The sequence below is a fragment of the Coregonus lavaretus genome, assembly GCF_964263955.1.
Source record: "Coregonus lavaretus genome assembly, chromosome: 33".
Taxonomy (NCBI): Eukaryota; Metazoa; Chordata; class Actinopteri; order Salmoniformes; family Salmonidae; genus Coregonus; species Coregonus lavaretus.
Genome location: NC_140020.1, coordinates 31,541,548 through 31,563,435, shown reverse-complemented (window position 1 = coordinate 31,563,435; position 21,888 = coordinate 31,541,548). Strand labels below are relative to the sequence as shown.

At 45.8% G+C, this 21,888-nt stretch overlaps 1 protein-coding gene across 1 annotated transcript in view; it reads left to right on the top strand.

Moving 5' to 3' along the window:
• Window positions 1-21,888, top strand: part of LOC311108562 (1-phosphatidylinositol 4,5-bisphosphate phosphodiesterase beta-1-like) — a gene marked incomplete at both ends in the record, with an annotated part of 191,922 nt that overhangs the window by 160,036 nt on the left and 9,998 nt on the right. Inside the window, 18 exons of the mRNA XM_084151217.1 lie at window positions 916-1,002; window positions 1,584-1,654; window positions 2,027-2,123; window positions 2,378-2,462; window positions 2,947-3,071; window positions 3,824-3,978; window positions 4,102-4,266; window positions 4,786-4,885; window positions 5,052-5,156; window positions 5,269-5,384; window positions 6,448-6,580; window positions 6,668-6,721; window positions 7,217-7,436; window positions 7,720-7,888; window positions 8,355-8,431; window positions 8,745-8,834; window positions 9,161-9,218; window positions 12,955-13,041. Of these exons, the coding sequence (XP_084007343.1) occupies window positions 916-1,002; window positions 1,584-1,654; window positions 2,027-2,123; window positions 2,378-2,462; window positions 2,947-3,071; window positions 3,824-3,978; window positions 4,102-4,266; window positions 4,786-4,885; window positions 5,052-5,156; window positions 5,269-5,384; window positions 6,448-6,580; window positions 6,668-6,721; window positions 7,217-7,436; window positions 7,720-7,888; window positions 8,355-8,431; window positions 8,745-8,834; window positions 9,161-9,218; window positions 12,955-13,041 (1,994 nt within the window). The remainder of the gene's footprint in view (window positions 1-915; window positions 1,003-1,583; window positions 1,655-2,026; window positions 2,124-2,377; window positions 2,463-2,946; window positions 3,072-3,823; window positions 3,979-4,101; window positions 4,267-4,785; window positions 4,886-5,051; window positions 5,157-5,268; window positions 5,385-6,447; window positions 6,581-6,667; window positions 6,722-7,216; window positions 7,437-7,719; window positions 7,889-8,354; window positions 8,432-8,744; window positions 8,835-9,160; window positions 9,219-12,954; window positions 13,042-21,888) is intronic.

Below are 21,888 nucleotides of genomic sequence, written 5' to 3'. Positions count from 1 at the left end.
GCTACCCAGACTAACTATTTAGCAGTCTTTTGGCTTGGGGGTAGAAGCTGTTCAGGGTCCTGTTGGTTCCAGACTTGGTGCATCGGTACCCATTGCCGTGCGGTAGCAGAGAGCACAGTCTATGACTTGGGTGGCTAGACTCTGACCATTTTTAGGTCCTTCCTCTGACACCGCCTGGTATAGAGGTCCTGGATGGCAGGTAACTGCCAAGATAAAGGAAACACCAACATAAAGTGTCTCAATAGGGTGTTGGGCCACCACGAGCCAGAACAGCTTCAATGCACCTTGGCATAGATTCTACCAATGTCTGGCACTCTATTGGAGGGATGCGACACCATTCTTTCACATGAAATTTCATGATTTGGTGTTTTGTTGATGGTGGGGGAAAACACTGTCTCAGGCACGGCTTCAGAATCTCCCATAAGTGTTCAATTGGGTTGAGATCTGGTTACTGAGACACACACTCACACACACACCCTTTAAACCCCCTATGCTTCTTTGAGACCCCTCTTCTTCTAGCCATGGTAGCCAAAACAATGGGCAACTGTATTTTTTTACACATGACCCTAAGCATGATAATAATAATAATAATAATAATAATAATAATAATAATAATATGGGATGTTAACTGCTTAATTAACTCAGGAACCAGACCTGTGTGAAAGCACCTGCTTTTTACTCAAGTGTTTCCTTTATTTTGGCAGTTACCTGTATATCCAGTGGAGGCTGGTGGAGGGAGAAATCTTTGGGACGGCCTCAATGTAATGGCTGGAATGGAAATAGTTTCCATGTGTTTGATGCTGTTCCATTCATTACAATCAAGGCATTACAATGAGCCCATCCTCCGATTTCAAGTGACACCAGCCTGCACTGCATATATCACATATTGGTTACTCATTATTTGTTGTCCACCAGGGTCGACCAACCAGGAGATGACCGAGTCCTCCCAGCCTCTAGAGGTCGCTGAGCTCAGCCTCCGACCACAGGGCAGGAAGTCCATTGGTGAGTCATACCCATGGTCACACCATCAGATACCCGTCCTTTACCTGGTCCCAAAACAACCCCTAGTAGCCCTAGTTCTATATAACCTACTCCAGGGTTTCCCAAACACGGTCCTCAGGACCAAAGGGGTGCACGTTTGTTTTTTGCTGTAGTACGACATAGCTGATTCAAATAATCAACAAATCATCAAGCTTTGATCATTTGAATCAGCTGTGTAGTGTTAGGGCAAAAAACAAAACGTGCATCCCTTGGGGTCCCAAGGCCAAGTTTGGGAAACGCTGACCTAGTGATTCTGGGAGAACTCCAACCGGGATTTCAGGAAAACCAGGGAATTTATTGAACATTTCCGGAATTTTGCAACCCTATCCCTAGCTCCCTCCCCCCTTTTCCTTTCCCTCCCCATGGTGCAAGCTGACCTAAACCCACTAAAAGGTTAGGTGGATCTGTCCCCATATTGCTTACACCTTCATTCACCCCCTTCAGAACTCCAAACCCGGGGGGTTGCTTTCTGACCATGAAGCCTTCAGAAAACACTAGGATGTAACCTGAGAAGCTAACTTAAACCTGCCCTTGTCTTTCAGGTGAAGTTGAGGCAGAGAGCGACGATGATGATGATGATGATGATGACTGTAAAAAGGGGTCCATGGATGAGGTAAGTAGCCTACAGTACGTCTTCATTCTTTCTCCCACAGCCTCAGGTGTCTCCTGTTTATGTGTGCTGAGGCTGCCCCTAGTGGAGATTCACAGAAATACACTTTATATTATATTATAGTCATTTAGCAGACGCTCTTATCCAGAGCGACTTACAGTTTGTGAGTGCATAATTTTTTTTTCTTTTCATACTGGTCCCCCCGTGGGAATCAAACCCACAACCCTGGCGTTCGAAGCGCCATGCTCTACCAACTGAGCTACACAGGACTTTACTCTTGGGCTATGTCTCAATAGTCAAACAAGGACAGGAAAGGAGAGGAGAAGACAGGAGGCTGTTCTCTCTCTAACTGTGTGTTGTGTGTTCCTCCTCCAGGGTACAGCGGGCAGCGAGGCATTTGCCACAGAGGAGATGTCCAACCTGGTCAGTTATGTCCAGCCAGTCAAATTCAACTCCTTCGAGGCCTCCAAAAGTAAGACCATCACTCCAGATCCCAACTCAACACCTGTTTAGATCACACCTGTTCAGAAGAACAACACTATACACACTCGTTTTAATATTCCACGTGGTTGTGAACCACATTTTTTTGGCACACTATCTGAAGTTAGTTGTTCCGTTACAGATTTACTCTTTCAAATGTAGCTGCATATAAAAAAAATGCAATAATAATCAATTCCATAAGTTATGCCATTTTCAAAATGAAATTACCAATCAATCAATTTCCAGAGATCAATCGGAGCTATCAGATGTCATCGTTTGTGGAGACCAAAGCCTTGGAGCAGCTCACCAAGTCACCTGTGGAGTTTGTCGAGTATCCTTCCCAATCTGTGTGGATTATTGACTTAAAATGTCTGTTCAAATATTTTCCTTTGTTGAAACTTTCTTCAGTGAAGAAGTACATCAAAAGCAACGTAAACTTGTAAATCACCTTCCCTGGTTAAGTAAGGGTAGGGGAGACCGGGGATCAAAGTAACACTTTTAGGCTTTTGCTTATTATGAAAATATTATTATAGTTAGATTAATAATATTTTTTCAACAAACAGTTTTTGTCAATAAAACTAAAAGTAATTGATAGATTTAAACAAAACTTCTTAGGCTTGTAGTAATACTAACCAAGCATTAGCACATTGAATATCAGCTTTCTATGTGGTTTCTAATTTGAGTTATTAAGCTGTTACAACTGACCCTGTGTTACTTTGTTCCCCGGTCTCCCCTATCCATCTAAGTACTAGATATCTCAGTGCAGAAGGTCAAACCACTCTCCAGATGTCCTCTCCTTAACGGAGTGTGTCCAGGTATAACAAGCTGCAGCTGAGTCGTATCTACCCTAAAGGCACCAGAGTAGACTCCTCCAACTACAACCCTCAGCTCTTCTGGAATGCTGGCTGTCAACTGGTGGCCCTCAACTTCCAGACCATAGGTAAGACCTGATTCGGTTCGCACTAGACCATAGGTAAGACCTGATTCGGTTCGCACCAGACCATAGGTAAGACCTGATTCGGTTCGCACTAGACCATAGGTAAGACCTGATTCCGTTCGCACTAGACCATAGGTAAGACCTGATTCGGTTCGCACTAGACCATAGGTAAGACCTGATTCGGTTTGCACTAGACCATAGGTAAGACCTGATTCCGTTCGCACTAGACCATAGGTAAGAACTGATTCCGTTCGCACTAGACCATAGGTAAGACCTGATTCGGTTCACACTAGACCATAGGTAAGACCTGATTCGGTTCGCACTAGACCAGGGTTCTTCAATTCCGGTCCTGGAGGGCCGAAACACCTCTGTTTTTCATCCTCTCCTTCTAATCAGGGGCTAATTCAGACCTGGGACACCAGGTGAGTGCAATTAACTACCAGGTAGAAATAAAAAACAGAAGTGTTTCGGCCCTCCAGGACCGGAATTGAAGAACCCTGCACTAGACCATAGGTAAGAACTGATTCCGTTCGCACTAGACCATAGGTAAGACCTGACACTACTATTGGTAAGGGCTACATCAGTAGATCATCGGTTTGTTACGGTTGGGGTTAGAGGTTAATAGTAATCGTAGTGAATTGGGGAAGTACTGTTTGAGCTTTGTATTTTTGTAACTCTCTCTCTTTCACTCTCTTTATCCCCTTCTCTCTCTCTCTCTCCCTCCCTCTTTCTCCTTCTCTCTCTCTCTCCTTCAGACCTGTCCATGATGTTGAACCTGGGCATGTATGAGTACAATGGGAAGTGTGGCTACAGGCTGAAACCAGAGTTCATGAGACGACCGGACAAACACTTTGATCCCTTTGCTGAGAGCACTGTGGATGGCATCGTAGCCAACACGTTGTCTGTGAAGGTGCTTATCTGTGTGTGCGCGTACGTGCGTGCTAGTGTGTGTGCGCGTGTGAATGTATGTGTATGCGTGCACGGACATTACAACTCTCATGTGTATTTATTATCCTCGTCAATCTGTCTCCAGATCATCTCAGGCCAGTTCCTGACTGATAAGAAGGTGGGGACGTATGTGGAGATAGATATGTTTGGTCTGCCGGTGGACACCAGAAGGAAAGGTTTTAAGACCAAGACGTCTCAGGGCAACGCTGTCAACCCTGTCTGGGAGGAGGAGGCCTTCACTCTCAAGAAGGTAAAGCATAATATAGGGCAGACTGTTCTGGGATTTGTAGTTCTTTAAGGTAAATATATATATAATATAAATTGTGATTGCTACAAACCTTTTTTGCCTTACCTCAACTGTCACCAGTATCCTTGACATTGATTGTTACTGGTATTGACCTTGTATATATATAGTGAGAATTCTCATGTGTATTTGTTTTATATGACTTAGTATTACTCCATTGTTGAGGAAGAGCTTGCAAGCAAGCATCCTGTGCCAAATAAACGTGCCAAATAAACTTTGATTTGATTTGATCGTCAGATGACCCCTTTAAGATCATCCAGGGTAATGTTGTCAACCCTGTCTGTGAGGAGGAAGCTTTGAGAAACCCATAGAGATATAATGTTCTATTGAATTATGTGTGTAAATCACTGTTTAAAACATCATAGAGCAAATTATTATGGGATTTGTAGTTCTTTAAAACCAAGAACTCCCAGGTTAATGTGTCCTTACATGGGTGTTTGTTTGTGTGTGTTTGATGTTCCTCAGGTGGTTCTTCCCACTCTGGCCTCGATGAGGATTTCTGTGTTTGAGGATGGAGGGAAGTTCATTGGCCATCGCATCATTCCTGTGAATGCCATCCGCCCAGGTGAGGCCTATAGCCTGTTAGTCTGACTGACTACCATTCTGGTCCATTGTTCTGCTTGAGTGATACAGTGTAACAGTCCTTTAACTTCTGATCGCTCACCCCTGTGCATGTGTGTGTGTGTGTGTGTGTGTGTGTGTGTGTGTGTGTGTGTGTGTGTGTGTTCCAGGTTACCACTACATTGGTCTGAGGAATGAGAAGAACCAGGCTCTGACCCTCCCTGCTCTGTTTGTCTATGTAGAGGTCAAGGACTATGTCCCTGATACATTCGCAGGTACAATGGCTGACATACCTTACATAATACGGGTATAGGACTAACCATAGAGTTCTAACTATGTTTATGCTTCCGCTGTCGTCGTCCCCACCCCCCTTGTTCTCTTCCTCAGACGTCATCGAGGCGTTGTCCAATCCCATCCGTTACGTCAACCTGATGGAGCAGAGAGCCAATCAACTGGCAGCTCTCACTTTGGAGGAGGGAGCAGAGGAGGAGGACAGCAAAGAGGTGTGTGTCATCCCCACACGAATCGATAAGTAACAGATCAATGAGCATCTCCCCAGGCAGTAGGCCTGTCTCTTTGTGAAGAGATGATTGGGTTAGAGCTTTTTACCAGGGCTTAGGAACTGAGGGTTGAGGGCTAGGAGGGAGGGAGGGAGGGAGTCATGGGGCAGGGGGAGACAGAGATGAAGGGTGAGGGTTATGAGATAAGGGATGAGGAGGTGTAGGAGGGGAGGTTGTGGGTGTAAGGGGGGTGAGCTCTGAGGGGTCGTAAGGCAGTTCGGAGTGGTGGAGGTGGGTCCTAAGGGAGCTGTCTCGCCTGATTGGCCAGCTGAACTGATTACCCACAGGGACAGCCAATAGAGAGCTTGTACATGCTGGCACCATGACAACGGTCGCCTAGTGATATAGTGGGCTTTCCACTGGAGTGTCAGAGGGAGAGGAAGAAAGATGAGAAAGTAGAGGAGAGCAGAGGAGAACAGACTGTCCTCTCCTGTCCAGAACAGACTCAAAGAGAGAGGACTCAGTAACAACAGGTGGTTTAGCTGAATAACATTTGAAACAAATACATGCCAAGTACTACAACAAGTCAGGGTTGGAGTGAACCTAGAGAGAACATTGAGACGACGTAAGGAGAACATTTGCTAAATGTTAGTGAAACGTTAGAGACTTTGGTCTGAGCCATGCTGAGAGTGGGGTACCAAAGCTATGTCTACAAGGTTTCCAACAGGCTGCAGGTAGGCTCTGGGTGTGTGGTGTATTGATTGCGCTGTTGTATATTTGCCGTACAGTAGCTTATGTTTGTAATGGAGTAATGGAATTGTATGGTTCTACTCTGCTTATTTACATCTCAATGCATAGGCCGCAAAAACATTCTCAGAATTACCATGTATGTGTTGGGCTGTAATGTCCCTTGTGTGTCATGCATTGGAAAGACGCCTACACTCTATCCAGATGATGTGCTAAATGTGAAAAGTAGTGTGGACCTGGTAAAATGCTTTGAGACCCAGTGAAAAGTGCCTCATAAATGCAGTGTATCAGTATCGTTGTCAATGTGTTTGATTGGCAGGTGGATGCGGGTGGTGATGACCCCATGGAGCCTGACCCCCGGGTGACCCTGCCCGCAGAGAACGGGGTCAACCACGCCCCCATCATCTCCCCCAAACCCCCCAGCCTGGTTAGCCACCAGCCACAGCCCACAGGTACAGGTCAAATCTGGCAACCAGTAAATTTGCAACCGACTTGATCTGGCAAACCCCTCACTAACAAGTGTATATAATGTGTATCAGGTTCAGTGAAACCAGCAGTCAAGACTGAGGATGTCATCCAGAGTGTTCTTACAGGTAAGACTGCACACCGTAACGTATGCTCATATAAAGATGACTTTATTCATCAATTGTACACAAGGTCCACCTGAAATGTGTCCTCCGCTTCATCCCAAACCCCCGAAAGACACACTTACAGGTTGGAGCTGGGGGCCACCCATGGAGCAGTTGTTGTGGGGGGTTAAGTGCCTTGCTCAAGGGCACAACGGCAGGCAGATTTTTTTTTGCCCATCAGACCCAGGATTCAAACTGGCAATCCTCCGGTTGCTGGCTCACCTCGCTAACCACTACTCTACCTGCCTGCTGCCCTCGATCTATACATGTAAACAGATTGCATGACATCACCAATCTGAAACATGAAGGAATGGTGCACACTATCTGTGAAGGAGCAAAACAAATACAGGTAGAAAGCAATTGATCAAACACTCATGTCCTCTCTCCCCCCACCCCTCCTCCCTCCCTCCTTCTCTCTTTTCCTTTCCTCCATCCCTCTATCCTCCCACCTTCCTCCAGAGATGGAGGCCCAGACACTGGAGGAGTTGAAGCAGCAGAAGGGCGTTGTGAGGGAGCAGAGGAGGCAGTATAAGGAGATGAAGGAGTTGGTAAGGAAACACCACCGTAAGACCAGCGAGCTGATCAAGGAGCACACGGCCAGGGCTGCAGAGCTGCAGAACCAGCACCAGCGCAGGCGCTCCGCGCTGCAGAAGAGCCACAAACGAGACGGTAAGAAAAGGTAGGTAGCCCTCCTCTTCTCCTCCTACTCCTCCCTGCCCTTCTTCCTGTATCCCTCTATTTCTCTCACTATGTGTCTCTCTCTATGTCTCTCTCTCTCGCTCTCTCGCTCCATTCACGTTTTCTCTCTTCCATGTGGGTGCTCAGTGGTTAGAGCCTTCCACAGATAACAGTGTGTATGTGTGTGCGTGTGTGTGCACTGAGCATGCATTTGTGTTTGTGTTTGTTAGCACTTATCTACCTCCATGTGTGTGTACTGTATTTGTGTGTGTGTGTGTGTGTAGCAGGTCGGAGCAGTATCTGTCGTCCCTAGAGCAGGAACTGTGTGTGTTGGACCAGGAGTCCAGTCAGAGACTGTCTGAGCTGAAGGAGAAGCAGCAACAACAGCTACTCACACTGAGACAGGAGCAGTATTACAGCGAGAAGTACCAGAAAAAAGAACACATCAAAATGGTATACACACCTAATCCCTGTCCTCAAGCAGAGTGATACTAGAGGACACACACATAAACTCATTCAGCATGCATATTTTATTTGCGTTGAATCAGCACCAAGTGCAGTAACACTCAACTCAGGATAATGCTAAGTCTTGGCTTGTGTTTAATGACTCGGCTCCCTCTGGGCTTCATTACTCACTCTGCTGTGCTGACCTTAGATCAGTGGAAAGATGTCCCAGTGCTCCTCTACTGCTATGGGAGATGAAAATGCTGAGTGTAGTCACTGTTCTGTGTACAGTTTGTGTGGATGAGGTGTCAGGATTTATCCATGCAGAAGAGAATAAAACTGACTGGACCAATTATATTCTCCAAAGTGAGCAGATCATGCCTGAGTTAAACAGAAACCATGAGTTAGGGATCATATCTTATGAGGCAGACAAACTGTAGGATAAGCAGTGGTGTTGTTCTCGATCTATCTCTAGCTTGTGGAGAAGTTGACAACCATAGCAGAGGAATGTCAGAGTGCCCAGTTGAAGAAGATCAGAGACATCTGTGACAAGTAAGAAAACGCACACACACACACACACACACACACACACACACACACACACACACACACACACACACACACACACACACTTTTAGTCATTTAGCAGAGCGACTTACAGGAGCAATTAGGGTTAAGTGCCTTGCTCAAGGGCACATCGACAGATTTTTCACCTAGTCGGCTCAGGGACTCGAACCAACGCTCTTAACCACTAGGCTACCTGCCGCCCACACACACACATACGCACACACACATGCACACACACACACATACGCACACATGCAAGTAGTTCATGGGGCAATTGTTTCACTTTCCTTCTCCAAAGGGAAAAGAAAGATCTTAAGAAGAAGATGGACAAGAAAAGACAGGAGAAGATTAATGAAGCAAAGGCCAACAACAAGAACGTGACAGAGGAGTAAGTACATGGGGTTGGGGAGGAGGCTTCCTGATACGTGTGTTTATCTGTATATGCACAAGGCCACCAGATGGCGATGAAGGTTCATGCTTCACTGACTGATCTATGCACATGCATTATAATCAAACGATTCAGTTATTTTGACAGAAAGACTTAATGCTAGTAAGTGTCATAGGTCATCAGGCAGACCTACTGACTTTTATATATGGTCCTTTGAGCTAGATTGGAACCAGGAATGTTAGGATTGTTGATTGTTAAAGTAATCCTAGGTTAGATTTGAGGAATGTTAAAGTGAGGTTAGTGCTGACATCTCTCGATGTTTACAGAGAGAAGCTGGAAATCAACAGGTCGTTTGTCAATGAGGTGGTGCAGTATATCAAACGGGTAAGTTTGTGTGTGTTTCAAATTTATTAGTTGTATGTACAGGATACACGTCCAACAAAATTCTTACTTGCACGTTCCTTCTCGACAATGCAACAACAATAAGAAACTATAAAAGTACATTTCCTGAAGAAAATGTGGTATGCTTGCTAGTTTGTTTTAAAGTATTTAGGGTTTTGAAAATAAGTTATTGTAGTGGTAGTGCCTGCAGTAGTAATGGTAGTGACTGGTTTTAAATTAGTTGACAAAGTAGGTAGATGTAAAAATTGATTGATTGGCTGATTGATTGATTGGATTGGATAGCCTGAACATGTAATAGTTGGTGTCTCTAGCTTGAACAGTTCAAGAGTTACTGTTGGTGAGTTACTTTATGCAAATGTATGTACATAAGATAAAAAAGAATTTGAAGTTAGGATAGATTGAAAATGTGAAACTGTTCTAGTTTGAACAGTTCAAGGGTTACTGATGGTGAGTTAATTTATGCTAATTTATGCACATTTATATAGTTATAATTGATAAATGTTTAAAAATTAGAAGTTAAGATAGCCTAAACATGTGAAAGTTGAATTGGTGTCTCTAGCTTGAATGGTTCAGTTAGTGTTGGGAAGGCCTCCCGAGTGGCGCAGTGGTCTAATGAACTGCATCACTGTGCTAGCTGTGCCACTAGAGATCCTGGTTCGAATCCAGGCCCAGACTGGGAGACCCGTGCGGCGGCGCACAATTGGCCCAGCGTCGTCCAGGGTAGGGGAGGGAATGGCCGGCAGGGATGTAGCTCAGCTGGTAGAGCATGGCGTTTGCAACGCCAGGGTTGTGGTTTGATTCCCACGGGGGGTATGAAAGATAATAATGTATGCACTCACTAACTGTAAGTCGCTCTGGATAAGAGTGTCTGCTAAATGAAAAATGTTATTTTATGCTCATTAAAATTGTTTTTGGGGGGGAGGGGGGATATCGAACCCCAGGCTGTGGATGATATAGTGCCATAGACTGCTGCGCCACTAAACTAAAGGTTTCAGAGAATTTGAAGTTAGCATAGCCTGAACGTTTTAAAGTTGGTCTTGTAGCTTAATTAACTAAGGAGCAGTACCATTTTGAATATCAACCACTGTATTCCTATGTTTCTCATTAAAACCCATGTTAATTTATGCACATTTAAAATGGTTATAGTTCCAAAAGTATAAAATATATTTTGACAAGCAATCTAAGTTGGGCCAGTCTGAACATCTCAAAGTTGGTTTGGTGATTTTTCTATTTTTATAATTACATTTTACATTTTAGTCATTTAGCAGACGCTCTTATCCAGAGCGACTTACAGTTAGTGAGTGCATACATTATTATTTTTAAAAAATGTCAAACTGGCCCCCTGTGGGAATCGAACCCACAACCCTGGCGTTGCAAACACCATGCTCTACCAACTGAGCCTGCCTGCCATTCCCTCCCATACCCTGGATGACGCTGGGCCAATTGTGCGCCGCCCCATGGGTCTTCCAGTCGGCTACGACAGAGCCTGGATTCGAACCAGGATCTCTAGTGGGACAGCCTTAGACCACTGCGCCACTCGGGAGACAAGATTGAAGTCTATGGGCCTTTTTTTTGCCATTGAAATGCATTGGGAGATCATTGAATCTAGAGTTGTGCTTTGCAAGCACACCTAATAATAAAAGACAAGAATACAAACAAAGTAAATGACTCAATAGAATAAACATTGTAGCATGTATCATGGAAGGGTCTGGTAGCAGCAGTTGTGAGGTGTGTGTAGCATGAGTGGGTGCGTGGGTGTGTGCTAAGGTGCGGAGAGTCAGTGCAGGTGGTCAGTCCAGTTCAAGTGTTCCAAAGTCTGATGGCTTGTTGACTGTCTCTGAGCCTGTTGGTATCAGACCTCATGCTCCGATACCGTCTACCCGACGGTAAGGGAGTGAACAGCTCGTGTGGGGTCCTTGATGATGCTGCGGGACTTCCTCAGGCACCGTTTCAAGTAGACGTCCTGGACGGATGGAAACACGGTCCCAGTGATGTACTGGGCCGTCTTCACTGGCCGCTGAAGGGCCTTGTGGTCGTGGGCGGAGCAATTCCCATACCAGGCCGTGATGCAACCGTTCAGGTGCTCTCGATGATGCAGCGGTAGTATTTGGAGAGGACCCAGGGTGGCATGCCAAATTTCTTCAGCCGCCTTAGGATGTAGAGGCACTATTGCGCCCTCTTTACAAGATTGGTGGTATTGTTCGTCCATGTCAAGTCCTCTGGGATGTGGACGCTGAAGAACTTAAAACTGCTGACTCTTTCTACTGCGTCCCGTTGATGTGGATCGGGGGGTGTTCCCTCCTCTGCTTCCTGAAATCAACAATCAACTCCTTTGTTTTGCTGATGTTGAGGGAAAGGTTGTTGTCCTGGCACCACAATGCCAGTTCACTTACCTCCTCCCTATAGGCTGACTCGTCCTTGTTGGTTATCAAGCCTACAACTGTGGTGTTGACAGCAAACTTGATGATGGAGTTGGTGTTGAGCAAAGCCACGCAGTCGTGGGTGAACAGGGAGTACAGCAGAGGGCTGAGGACACACCCCTGGGGGGCCCCTGTGTTAAGAGTCACAGTGACTGTTTATTGTTGAAGTAATCGTAGGTTATTTTAGGTTAGACAACAGGTTGTTGCCAATCCTCACCGCCTGTTGTCTCCAAGGCTGACATTGAATGTTGCAGTACAGGCTCTCAGAGCTTAACGGATGTTTGTGTACACATGGTCCACCACAGAGCGGGCAGGATACATGGGGCAGGATACATGTTGGTGATACTTTGGAAGAATTTGTTTTAATCTTGCTTGGTTAAAATCTCCTGTAAAGACTGCTTCCGGGTGAGAGGTTTCTTGCTGGCTAATGTTCTTTAACAGTTCGATGAGTGCCGCCTTGATGTTTGCTTGTGGTTGTACTGTATGTACACAGCTGTGATAATAACACGTGAATTCCCTTGGCATATAGTGGGGTCAGCATTTTAGCTTCAGAAACTCCAGGTCGGGTGAACAGGAGCTCGGGATGTTTTCAACTTTGGTACACAAGGAATTGTTGACGAGGAAGCATACACCTCCCCCCTACTTTCAACAGAAGCCGCCGTTCGATCCATACGGAAAATAGAAAAGGCATATGGTTGAATAGCAGAGTCGAGTTAATTGTCCGTAAGCCATGTCTCTGTAAAAACAAAGACACAGCATTCCCTGATGTCCCTCTGCGATTGAAGCTTTGCTCTGAATTCACAAATGTATTTTCCGGCGATTGGACATTAGCCATCAAGATACTAGGAAGAGGAGGCCGTGTAGCCCGTCTTTTCAGCCTGGCTTGGAGTCTTCCTTTCTTTCTTGTTATTCATTGCCAGCGTTGCCTTTGGTCATCTCGGCCAGGAGCAACAGGTAAGCCCGCTGTGCCGGGAACAAAGTAACGAATGTAGTATTCCAGATCTGGGAGGCCGAGAGATGTGTGTAGCTTCCCATTCATGATCCAGAAGTGTTTGTCAGTTGTAGGACATTTTTGCACGAACATTCTGAGCAAACAAAGTAATAATTAATGCAAAAATAGCAATACAAAAGCAAAGTCAAGCAGGAACCGGCAAGACTCGCGCCCTCCGCCATCTTTTTGTGTGTGTGTGTCCGTCAGGGCCTGCGTGCCTGTGGATTTGTTTGTGTTTGTTAAATGGTATGTATTGCGTAGTGGCTCCACCTTACTCTTGCCTACCCCTGTATTTGTCTGTGTGTAGTTGGAGGATGCTCAGAGCAAGAGAATGGAGAGACTACTGGAGAAGCAGAAGGACATCAGACAGCAGATTGTGGATGAGAAACCTAAGGTATGGACATTTACCCTCAAATACAGAACTGTAGGATGAAGTTGCTTCAAACCAATACCATGGTCAGGTATAGGATGCGTCCCAAATGTCACCCTATTCCCTTTATAGTGCACTACTTTTGACCAGGGGCTATAGGGCTCTGGTCAAAAGTAGTGCAATATGTACGGAATAGGGTGACATTTGGGACTAAGACATATTTTCATCCCATAAAGGTTCCATTGGTTAATCATTTCCATCATGTCCATTGTTACTGTGATTATAGGAAAGCGGTACCCCAGAGGACCAGGGTAAGACATTCTGCGTCTGAGTGTGCATTAATACAGCTTCAATACTTAAGCATGTATAACAAAAGCAGTAACATGGAATAATTTATATGGAAGCTTGAATAAGAAGGCAAAAGCTGGAGAATGATGTGCACCTTGCTTCCGACTCTGCCTTTCTGTAACAATAACCCTGATGGTCAACTGCACCCTAAGGCTATGCTCAACCTAACACTCCCAAATACTCTATGCCCTTTTCAGACGGTTCATTCTTTCCTCTCCTCTTCGCCTCCTCTCCTCTCCTCTCCTCTATCATGTCTCCTCTGTCTGCTATGTACAGGCAGCTGGGTCTCCTAACCCCGTTCCCATGGCCTAGTTTTGTGTACAACACAGAGTATACAAAACAATAAGAACACCTGCTCTTTCCAAGACTTAGGCTGACAAGGTGAATCCAGGTGAAAGCTATGATCCCTTATTGTTGTCACTGGTTAAATCCACTTCAATCAGTGTAGATGAAGTGGAGGAGACAGGTTAAAGAAGGATTTTTAAGCCTTGAGACAATTGAGACATGGATTGTGTATGTGTGCCATTCAGAGGGTGAATGGGCAAGACAAAATATTTAAGTGCCTTTGAACGGAGTATGGTAGTAGGTGCCAGGCGCACCGGTTTGTGTCAAGAACTGCAACGCTGCTGGATTTTTCACGCTCAACCGTTTCCTGTGTGTTTCAAGAATGGTCCACCACCCAAAGGGCATCCAGCCAACATGACACAACTGTGGGAAGTATTGGAGTCAACATGGGCAGCATCCCTGTGGAACGCCTTCAACACCTTGTATAGTCCATGCCCCGACAAATTGAGGCTGTTCTGAGGATAAAAGGGGGGTGCAACTCAATATTAGGAAGGTGTTCCTAATGTTTGGTATACTCAGTGTTTGTCCTCTGTTGTTGCGTGCCTTTCTTTGTTTGCTGAAATCCATCCTTTTTCATAAAACGTTTTATAAAAAAGGATGGATTTCAGCAAACAAAGAAAGGCATGCAACAACAGAGGACAAACATAGGTACACGATAAGGGTTTAAGAATTTAAAAAATTTAAGTATCGACTTCACAGCGACTCGAAGAAGTCGGAGGTTCACTTAACTCCGCAGATGTGGTATCGTGGAGTTGAGATATACTCGACTGTATGAAAATGAGATATGTATTGGACATAAAACTCAGCAAAAAAAGAAACGTCCTCTCACTGTCAACTGCGTTTATTTTCAGCAAACTTAACATGTGTAAATATTTGCATGAACATAACAAGATTCAACAACTGAGACATAAACTGAACATGTTCCACAGACATGTGACTAACAGAAATGGAATAATGTGTCCCTGAACAAAGGGGGGGTCAAAATCAAAAGTAACAGTCAGTATCTGGTGTGGCCACCAGCTGCATTAAGTACTGCAGTGCATCTCCTCCTCATGGACTGCACCAGATTTGCCAGTTCTTGCTGTGAGATGTTACTCCACTCTTCCACCAAGGCACCTGCAAGTTCCCGGACATTTCTGGGGGGAATGGCCCTAGCCCTCACCCTCCGATCCAACAGGTCCCAGACGTGCTCAATGGGATTGAGATCCGGGCTCTTCGCTGGCCATGGCAGAACACTGACATTCCTGTCTTGCAGGAAATCATGCACAGAACGAGCAGTATGGCTGGTGGCATTGTCATGCTGGAGGGTCATGTCAGGATGAGCCTGCAGGAAAGGTACCACATGAGGGAGGAGGATGTCTTCCCTGTAACGCACAGCGTTGAGATTGCCTGCAATGAAAACAAGCTCAGTCCGATGATGCTGTGACACACCGCCCCAGACCATGACGGACCCTCCACCTCCAAATCAATCCCGCTCCAGAGTATAGGCCTCGGTGTAACGCTCATTCCTTCAACGATAAACGCGAATCCGACCATCACCCCTAGTGAGACAAAACCGTGACTCGTCAGTGAAGAGCACTTTTTGCCAGTAATGTCTGGTCCAGCAACAGTGGATTTGTGCCCATAGGCGACGTTGTTGCCGGTGATTCCTGGTGAGGACCTGCCTTAAAACAGGCCTACAAGCCCTCAGTCCAGCCTCTCTCAGCCTATTACGGACAGTCTGAGCACTGATGGAGGGATTGTGTGTTCCTGGTGTAACTCGGGCAGTTGTTGTTGCCATCCTGTACCTGTCCCGCAGGTGTGATGTTCGGATGTACCGATCCTGTGCAGTTGTTGTTACACGTGGTCTGCCACTGTGAGGACGATCAGCTGTCCGTCCTGTCTCCCTGTAGCGCTGACTTAGGCGTCTCACAGTACGGACATTGCAATTTATTGCCCTGGCCACATCTGCAGTCCTCATGCCTCCTTGCAGCATGCCTATGGCACGTTCACGCAGATGAGCAGGGACCCTGGGCATCTTTCTTTTGGTGTTTTTCAGAGTCAGTAGAAAGGCCTCTTTAGTGTCCTAAGTTTTCATAACTGTGACCTTAATTGCCTACCGTCTGTAAGCTGTTAGTGTCATAACGACAGTTCCACAGGTGCATGTTCATTAATTGTTTATGGTTCATTGAAAAAGCATGGGAAACAGTGTTTAAACCCTTTACAATGAAAGATCTGTGAAGTTATTTGGATTTTTACAAATTATCTTTGAAAGACAGGGTCCTGAACAAGGGCAGTTTCTTTTTTTGCTGAGTTTATGTCAGAAGTGGATGCACGGATGATGTACTTACTAGTGCAGCACAGGAACCATAACTATGGGAAAGTCATACTTAAGCTGTGAAACAATGAATAGTGCTCTTAATAGCTAGGCACGGTTATACTGTCTTGGCTTTAATCTGTCTTTAGAGTCAGCCACCTTCCTACAGTAGCAGATTCTCCTTTCCCATTATTTCACGGTGTGTGTGTGTGTGTGGGTGTGTAAGCGTTTGGCTGTGAGGATGTCATTTTCTCACCCTGTATCCTTATATCACACTCAGAATCCACCAACCCAGATATAATGACAATTCTCTCTCATCTTGTACACAGTCATACCATCTGAGTCATACGTAATGTGTTACCATTGACATATGTTTGTAGAGGAAAGAGTAGAATGGAGGAGGACTAACCAGGATAGGGCTAATATGAAGACACTCTCTCTCTCTCTCTCTCTCTCTCTCTCTCTCTCTCTCTCTCTCTCTCTCTCTCTCTCTCTCTCTCTCTCTCTCTCTCTCTCTCTCTCTCTCTCTCTCTCTCTCTCTCTCTCTCTCTCTCTCTCTCTCACACACATAGTTCTGACCCAGATTTCTCCTCTGGGCTCAGAGCAGCCGCTAATGGACCACTATAACCATCCCTGGTCTGTGGAGACCCTCACATCTCTCAATGCGACCGCCCGCCCGGGTTAGCACCACGCTACGCTACACCACGGCTGTGTGTGTGTGTGTCAGGCCAGCTGCTATCCCGCTGTGCAGAAGGAAATAGATGCTACTGAGGCCAGTTTACCCAAATAACCACTCATGTTCCATGTCCAGTTTTAACTCAACCTATTTACTACTGTATCCGTCTGCCCGAAATGAATGTTATAGCTTATAACCCATTTACTATGTGTCTGAATACGTATAACTTTTAAGCCATGGTTCCAATGGAGGCTCAGTTGTTTTAAATGGAGGAATCCTCCAGGTTGATTTGCTGTGCTTTGGTCTCCAAATGTCAGCATGTGTTCCATTATTTCAACTTTTGTGTTGCCTTGGCCATACGGCAATCTGTCAGAAGAGAGAGAGAGAGAAGGAATGGGGAAAGAGAGAGATATGGAGTCGGCATGGGCAGGGAGGGAGAGAGTGTGTGAGAGGGAATAGGTGATGGAGAGGAAGAGAAGGGGAGAGAGAGTGTGTCCTCTGTCCTATCTGTCGTCACTCTCAGTGGGTGTGCGTTCAGGTGATGGTGTCCTGCTAATGTTCTAATCAAAATGGCTTCACACCCACAGCACGGTAGACTCTTAATGAGCACACACACACAGGCCTTCAACATCACTGTGAAAGACACACACACCTTCAACATTAACTCTCAAAGACCTGCCGTTGCACCAGGGTACTCAGCCCTAGTGTTATAGTTGTCGATCAGATTATCTTTTTATCTTAAAGTAGCTAACTGTCCAGTGAAAATCTCACTTCTGTTAACTCATACCCAAATAATGTTATTGACTCGTCCTATACTCATATTTGTGGCCAAAGCATAAATTGGAGAAAAAAACACTTCAAAGACCCCATCTCAAACTTGTATCTCAAACAGACCGTTAAAAAAAATATTCTTGCTATTTCCTCAGAGTATGATGTCATACTCCTGAGGAGGATGAGCTGGCCAATCAGCGGTCTAGAGGAGGATGAGCTGGCCAATCAGCGGTCTACTCGCATCATTTTTAAAAAAATGACTGGTATATGCCAACACCATTCTGTTGTTGGGATACTCCCACAGCATTCCAATACAGAAAAGCTGCTTTTTAACATATTTAATTATATTGTAAACTATTTAACTCGTATTGTAAGTAATTAATTGTGATCGCCACTAACAAGGTTTTACCTGGAGGAATCATGCTATATGGTAGTATTGCCTTTCCTAATTGTAGGTCACTCTGGATAAGAGGGTCTGCTGAATGACCAAGATGTAGGAATATAATTGTGAACACTGGGTCTGATTCATCTGGTCAGTAATCTCAGTGTGGAGGCTATTACCCTACACCTACACACTGCACCAGTTGTCCTCCTACTTGAATGTATAGCTAGCCTGGACAGGTGAAATGCCATTCACACCTACAATAGCATTATTCTGTTCTCAAACTAGCTCACACAGGATGTGAGAAGACTGGAGAGAGAAGTGTATATGTCACATGTGTGCGCACCGGGAGACAAATGTGGTGTGAGTGTCGGGTGGATGTGTGTGGAGGCAGATAACCCCTGTCTCATCCTTTTCGGAGCAGGCGACAGAAAATGGTGGCATTCCCCAGTGCAGGTGCCATTACTGTAACACTCTCACGTACACTTTTTCTCTATCACACACACTCACTGTCTCACACACACACACACACACACACACACACACACACACGAACACACACACAGTGACAGACACGCACACACACAGTGTTTGGTCCATGACGCAACACACCGGAGCCCTGTGCAGTCGTCATGGAAACGCTCATTCTACCCCCCCACACCCCTCCCCATCATCTCCTAACCACGACTCTCTCTGCAATCTGTTCATTTGGAGCCTGATGACGCAACCCGGAGATAGTGACTGCCTGGTGGTGGCCTGTAGAAAGACAGAGAGAGGGAGGAAGAGAAAAATAGTGAGGAAAGAGAGACAGGGAGGGATAGATGGAGAGAGAGGGAGAAGAGAGATGAGGCCAGGACAAGACAGGATAGAGAGAGAGAGAATGAGAGAGTATGAGAGAGAGTATGAGAGAGAGTATGAGAGAGAGTATGAGAGAGAGTATGAGAGAGAGTATGAGAGAGAGAATGAAAATAAGGGAACATGCGAGAGAAAATATCCAGAGGCTTATTATGGCCCAAATGGATCTGGCTGTTGCTCTTGATTCTGGACACAAAAACAGAGAAAAGCCCTTGAGATGGTTTACCTTTATCTAGAAAACAGCAATTCCTTACTTCCTCCCTCTCTCTCTATACCTCTCTCTCCCCCCTCTCTCAGACTGTGGGCGGTCATGGCTTCCCTCATCACTGCTTTTGATGTGCTCCTCTCTCCACTCAATAGGGTCACATCAATAATGTACACAACACACACACACACACACACACACACACACACACACTGCCCACAGGGAACATTGTTACTCCCAGAGGAAAGCAGATGCAGTGAGACGAAGCCTTTTGTCACACTTTTGTGTCTACGTGTGTCTACGTGTGTCTACGTGTGTCTGCATGTGTGTGTGTTACGTGCCAGGTTACTATCCTGCCTGCATGTGCTGTTGGATGACAGGGCTGCTGTTTTAGCTCAAACCATGCAGGTTCCCCTCTGAGGCTGAATTGGCAGGATGTGTGTGTGTGTGTGTGTGTGTGTGTGTGTGTGTGTGTGTGTGTGTGTGTGTGTGTGTGTGTGTGTGTTGACTAATGAAGGTGTCTTGAAAGGTTTCACATCTCTTGTTGTCCTGCTGGAAACCCTCCCCTCTACATCACTGTTTAATAGTTCCATGTCGTCACAATGAGCCAGCTCTATATATCAGCATGACTATTAGAAAAGAAGAGGCAGAGGGAAAGGGAAAGGGAGAGGGACAGGAAGAATAGGATGAGAGGGGGGAGATAGAGACAAAGGGGAGAGAAAAAACGGTCCATTCTCTAGCCAAGGAACAGTTGAGGCCTGGACAAATATACTTGACTCTGTAAAGAATAATTTTGGCTAAAGCCCAACACATACAAATAAACTATTCATAAAGCCCATCTCTCTCTCTCTCTCTCTCTCTCTCTCTCTCTCTCTCTCTCTCTCTCTCTCTCTCTCTCTCTCTCTCTCTCTCTCTCTCTCTCTCTCTCTCTCAATTCAATTTGCTTTATTGGCATGACGTAACAATGTACATATTGCCAAAGCTTACTTTGGATATTTACACTATTAACATAATCAAAATAATAATAATCAATATTGTCAACGGGACAACAGTAACAACAATAACCAAGGGTCAAAATAACCATTGAACAGTAACAATAACAATATAGTGGACATGTGCAGGTTGGTTGGTCTGTCAGACACTGTCCCTCATCTTATGGCAGGCAGCAATGTAGTGCGCTGCCAACCCACAGCTCTCTGCGTCCTCCCCCAACAGGACGGTAGCCTATTCTCATCAGAGAGGTCTTAGAAACCTTAAACGGTTTCAAATTTTGGGAAACGACACTCTCTAATTGTTTTATATTTTTGACATTTTGTCAGGAAATGCAGCTCTGTCTCAGGTTCTGCTGTGGTGCAGTGGTTGCACAGCCTTTCCTCTACAAGGAGCCAGGTTTTCCTGTGTCTACCCTTCTCCTCTCTCTCTCTCTCTCTCTCTCTCTCTCTTTCTCTTTCTCTTTCTCTCTCTCTCTCTCTCTCTCTCTCTTCTTCATTATGCCTCTCCTGTGGACCTCTGGAAAGAATGTAAATGGTGCTAAAGCAACCCCTCGGACATCCAGCACACACATTTCAGAGTGGTGAACCCTCTTTTACCTCCTGGTCATGGAGAGCCTAATTGGACTGTGTTTGGATATATCTAGGACAGGAAGGGACAAGCACACACAGTGTGGCTTATAGCACAGGAGTGGCCTGGAACTACTAGGGTTGAAAATGGACTGGGTTATGTAGTACCTAAACTATTTTACAGTACCTGAAGACTGCCAGGCACCTTATTCCTTATTACACTCTGTGGGCCCTGGTCAAAAGAAGTGCAGTATGTCCTCCTGGACAGCTACCCTCCTGCAGGGTTTTGTTCCAGCCCTAATCTAACATACCTGATTCTACTAATCAGCTGCTCCCTGGGACCTTGATTGTGTAGGGTTGGAGTAAAAGCCTGCAGACCCGGAGTAGGCTTAGCCACCTCTGTGATACATGTTGAGTGCTGCTGGTATGTAGCCTGTCTTACTAGCTCTAGTACTGAGAGGAACAAGAAGCCACACATACATTTGGAACAGAATTTAGTTCCGAGGCCCTCCGACACACACACACACACCACTTCCCTCGATGACGCCTCAGAATGAGGACAGATGGTGAAGGTCATCCAGTGAAGTATTTTAAGAAAGGCAGAAATGAGTGTGTGTGTGTGTGTGTTTTGACAGATGATGGGTCTTCTGAGGAGATACAGTATTCAAATGCTTGTTTGGGTCCAAGCGGAAACCACACACACAAACACAAACACTGCGCTGGTCTCTGAAGGGTAGTTAAGGTCGCTCAGTCAGATCCGGACACCTGATGAGATCTTCTATTAGACTCCACTATGTTAGATGCTGCATTGAGAGGGGTGGGAGAAGAGAGGGATGGTGAAAGGAAGGGGACTGACGGAAAGAGAGAAAGAAGGCCTGAGACCCTGCTAGCTCCATCTGTCCTCCTCTCTGTCCTTCCATTCTCCTCTCCTCCCTCATCTCTCCATCCCTGTGACTTTTAATTACCTCAGCTGTCACTCCTCCCCCAGGTGATAACGAGGTGTGGCGTTCGTCACACCCTGTCCCCAACAGACACACACACACACCTCGTCCTGATACACAACCTGTCTCCAACATACACACCATGTCCCCAATAGATACACACACCCTGTCCCAAACAGACACACACACACCCTGTCTCCAACAGACACACACACACACACACACACATGCATCGCCGATGGCAATGAACACACTTATACACAGTCTCTCACGTACACACACACACACACACTCACCCAACCATGAACCATTGACTTCCGGCCACCCACCCCATTTCACCTCACACCCTCCTGCTCCACCCCACCCCACCTTTTTTAACACATGCCTAGAAACCATCCGAGCTAGGAGAGAGATGACAGCTTTAATCAAAGGACCTCAGTGCCTATGGCTTGCAGGGGGACAGCAGACCACACATACTCTTGCTCCCTTCCTC